At 48.7% G+C, this 4,359-nt stretch overlaps 1 protein-coding gene across 1 annotated transcript in view; it reads left to right on the top strand.

The window, feature by feature from the left end:
- Positions 1-2,276, top strand: part of armc2 (armadillo repeat containing 2) — a 34,832-nt gene extending 32,556 nt beyond the window's left edge. The window contains exons 13-15 of the mRNA XM_042094531.1: positions 430-562; positions 1,235-1,374; positions 1,860-2,276. Of these exons, the coding sequence (XP_041950465.1) occupies positions 430-562; positions 1,235-1,374; positions 1,860-2,047 (461 nt within the window). The 3' untranslated portion in view covers positions 2,048-2,276. The remainder of the gene's footprint in view (positions 1-429; positions 563-1,234; positions 1,375-1,859) is intronic.
- Positions 2,277-4,359: the final 2,083 nt, after the last annotated feature.

Raw genomic sequence — 4,359 nt, 5'->3', positions numbered from 1 at the left:
TCTGTAGACAATTTGTTGTGTGTTCCGTTTAATGGGCTAACGTGAACGTTTAATCACTAGCATATGAATAACTGAGGCATCATCTGCGTCGGGCTCGGGTCGGGTTCGGACATAAAAATGAAAATGCCTGTCGGGTTCGGACGCAACTCTGTCGGACGCGGGCCGGGTTTGGACAGAAATTTGCGGCCCGATCCGCACTCTAGTGTGTGTCTGTGTGTGTGTGTGTGTGTGTGTGTGTTTGCGTTTGTGCATGTTCATGTGTGTGTGTGTGTGTGTGTGTGTGCGTGCGTTCACATTCGTGCATATCATATGTCCAGCAGCCGTGTGTTGTCTACCAACAAGCATTCACACTGCAATACAAATGCATGCTTGTGTGTGTGTGTGCGTTTGCGTTCGTGTATGCTTATGTATATATGTGTGTTCTCTCAGTGCATCAATTTGTGGTGACACTGCTGGACTCCAAGAGCTCAGACGTATGTTACTCTGCGTGTGGCGTCCTCATCAACCTCTCATCAGAGCCACACAACAGACACACACTGAGGCAGGAGGGAGCCATACACAAGTAAGACTGTGTGTGTGTGTGTGTGTGTATGTGTGTGTGTGTGTGACAATGTGTATGTCTGATTGTCTACCTGTGTGTGTGTGTGTGTGTGTGTGTGTGTGTGTGTGCGTGTGTGAGACAGTATGTATGTCTGATTGTTTCTCTGTGTGTATGTGTGTTCATGACTCTGTGTGTGTGTGAGTGTGCATAGATGATTACTGATGATTACTGAGGGTCACTAAGGTAGCTAAACTGCCAGATGTGATCTACGGTTTCTACTTCGCCATAGTCCCACACGGCGGTTGGTGTCATTTCATGATCCGAGATTGACTTTGGGGATTTATTGAACTACGGGAAAGACAGCTGCATGTAACGTTATTAGCCCTTACAATACAAAACAGCTGCATGTAACGTTATTAGCCCTTACAATACAAAACAGCTGCATGTAACGTTATTAGCCCTTACAATACAAAACAGCTGCATGTAACGTTATTAGCCCTTACAATACAAAACAGCTGCATGTAACATTATTAGCCCTTACAATGCAAAACAGACACCACAACCTCCCTGGCTGTACCGTCACTGCTGTAGAAATCTTTTTGACAGTCTTTAGCAACTCTTTGTCTGAAGTGTGTTGAAGAGTATGTCATAATGGGGTCTTGATCATGTGACCCTGTGTGTCCATTCCTATAGGTTGGCAGAATGCCTGCGGGACTTTGGGCCGTATGATTGGCAGCTGGCTGGACTGGTGTGTCAGACCCTGTGGAACTGCACAGAGGACGGCATGGAGGATGAGACCACAGAGCTGCTACACACACTCTCAATTTACCTAGGTATGCAATCTGCCCCTTCCCACACACACACACACATACACACACATACACACACACACACACACACACATACACACACACACTCACACACACACACACTCAATTTACCTAGGTGTGCAATCTGCCCCTTCCCACACACACACACACATACACACACATACACACACACACACACACACACACATACACACACACACAAACACACACACACCCACACATACACACACTTTCTATGACCTTTTACATTTGAATGCAAACATCAAATTGTTTGCTTTAAACTGGAAACAAAAACAGTTGCCACAGACATTTGGTTGCTGGATGAGAACGCACCTCTGGCTTTATGCTCAGCACACCTCTTATTTGGTGTCATAGCATTCCCTTGTGATGTGTATGAGTGCTTACAGTATGTGTTTGTGTATGTTGTGTGTTTGTGTACGTTGTGTGTTTGTGTATGGTGTGTGTTTGCTGTGTGTTTGTACATTCAGACGAGGAGGAGGCTCTGTCCTATTCGGCCAGTGACGGTGACACCATGCGCGAGCTTCACCAGGCATGCTGGGAACTGGAGTTCCGTCCTGTCGCCCAGAGGCTGTGCAGGCGGTTCCAGGTTCAGGAGGCAGCAGAACCAATCAGAGAGGGTCAGGCGGCAGCTGAACCAATCAGAGAGTTGTCCTGAGCCGCCCCGGTGGTTTGTGCTTATGTGTGTGTGTTTACGTTACCGTGGTGCGCAAGTCAGGGAATGCACTGCACTTTAACACTTGTGTATCATGGTTAATTGGGAGATATTTCCACCCAATACTTTGTTTCTTACTGATGATGAACAGACAGTAATGAACAAGTGTGACTGATAATGAGATGTTTGCACTTTTTTTTTACCCTAAAAAAAGTTATTTTGTGTTGTGAAACCGTTGTTGTGATGCTTGTTTAACTTTCAGTTGCATGAGTTTACATTTCATCAAATAGGGGAAACAGCACCATTTCCCATACCTCCACACACACACATACACACACACACACACACACACACAGGGGCTCAGTGGGCCATTAAATATTGTCGGAAGATTTCAAGCTCCAGCGGCGTCCTCTCGATGGCGGGTGGCAATGTTGATGGGAGCGCGACCCGACTTGGCCTGATTCCTCTCAGTGTGTGTGTGTGTGTGTGTGTGTGTGTGTGTGTGTGTGTGTGTGTGTGTGTGGGAGCGCGACCCGACTTGGCCTGATTGCTATCTCAGTGTGTGTGTGTGTGGGAGTGCAACCCAACTTGGCCTGATTCCTCTCAGTGTGTGTGTGTGTGTGTGTGTGTGGGAGCGTGACCCGACCTTGCCTGATTCCTATCTCAGTGTGTGTGTGTGTGGGAGTGCAACCCAACTTGCCCTGATTCCTCTCAGTGTGTGTGTGCGTGTGTGTGCGTGTGTGTGTGTGTGTGACTTGGCCTGATCACTATCTTGGGGGGGAAATCCAGGGCTACTTGACACATGTTGGGCCCATCATGTAAACTCCTCAGTAGTCTGGACCCATTTCATACGTATCTCATACCTGCATGTCAAGTCATCAAAGTTAGCACATTACCAGGGCTGGGGGGAGGGGGGCGTGGGCAGTGAGGTTCTGCGTTGGCTCAGTCCAGGGGGCGTGGGCAGTGAGGTTCTGCGTTGGCTCAGTCCAGGGGGCGTGGGCAGTGAGGTTCTGCGTTGGCTCAGTCCAGGGGGCAGTGAGGTGCTGCGTTGGCTCAGTCCAGAGGGCGTGGGCAGTGAGGTGCTGCGTTGGCTCAGTCCAGGGGGCGTGGGCAGTGAGGTGCTGCGTTGGCTCAGTCCAGGGGGCGTGGGCAGTGAGGTGCTGCGTTGGCTCAGTCCAGGCTGCTGGAGGGCAATATCATGCCCTTGGTTTGCTTACCGTAATCAGCCCGGCTGAATTTCCCAATTACCAATCCACTACTGCACACACAAACAGACACACACACACACACACACACACACCCTCACAGAAGGCATTGTCAACATCAATTGAACAAACATGTCCTCAATGAACAGCTAAGGTCTTGGCGCTAAAAACCAGTGTGTGAAGTGTGCAGTTAGTGCTTTGCCTGAACCTTTCACACGATGGGAACTGTGCCAGCGTAATGCACGGCTGCTCAGTTGCGGGCCTTTCCATCCAGGTTGAAAAAAAAAAAAACGAAAAAAAAAACCTTGAAAAACTGTGACTCATAGATAAAGAGGAAGGTGATGTGGCAGGCACTTGGCAGAATCCACGCGTTTACCGGTCAGCAGCGACCCTGACCTGTGTAAGTGGACCAGCGGTTGGGCCGAGCCAGACAGCCTTTCCTCCTCTTCCTTGTCCTGCTCTGGGGATTTTGGGGGAGATTTTTTCATTTATTATTTTTTAACGGGAAAGGAGACCATTCTCAGCTCCACCACCGGCCGCCGTCCTCACCTCAGGAATCCCCGTCGGGTGCAGGATGACTGGACGGTGGCTGGGTCAGACGCTGGTGTTTGGATAGCAGAGGTTTTTTCCCCATTTTTATGTTTCTTTCACTTTCTCTCTCGTCTCTTTTTGGCAGTCTGGCTGTGCCTGTGTGGAGTTGTCGGTCAGCTGTTGTCCTGGACTGACTCATCAGGGAGAGCTGGGACTTTTTACATTTATTTTAGTTCTCTAGTTCTCTTTCTTTCCCTGTGTTCAGTTTGTCTGCTGTGGTCTTTGAGTGACCTTTCTCTCTGAAAGCCATGCCAACAGGAGAGGAACTAGTCCCATTGGATACATTACACCTCACACAAAAACATCACACACCATCAACTTGCAGCAGTCTTAATGAGAGACACTGTCTGGACACCTTTATCCAGTATGCATACATGCATTTACGCGCATATTATTAGCACATTATGCCTACGTATATTAAACACAGTGTTTCCCCTACAATGTATTTAACAGCGGCGCAGCGCCGCCGCTGGATTTTCAGCGCCGCTGCAACATAATATCACGAGATTCACTTAACAC

The sequence above is a fragment of the Alosa sapidissima genome, chromosome 6, assembly GCF_018492685.1.
Source record: "Alosa sapidissima isolate fAloSap1 chromosome 6, fAloSap1.pri, whole genome shotgun sequence".
NCBI lineage: Eukaryota > Metazoa > Chordata > Actinopteri > Clupeiformes > Clupeidae > Alosa > Alosa sapidissima.
Note: the sequence above shows the minus strand (reverse complement) of the source record. Positions and strands in the feature narration are given on the sequence as shown.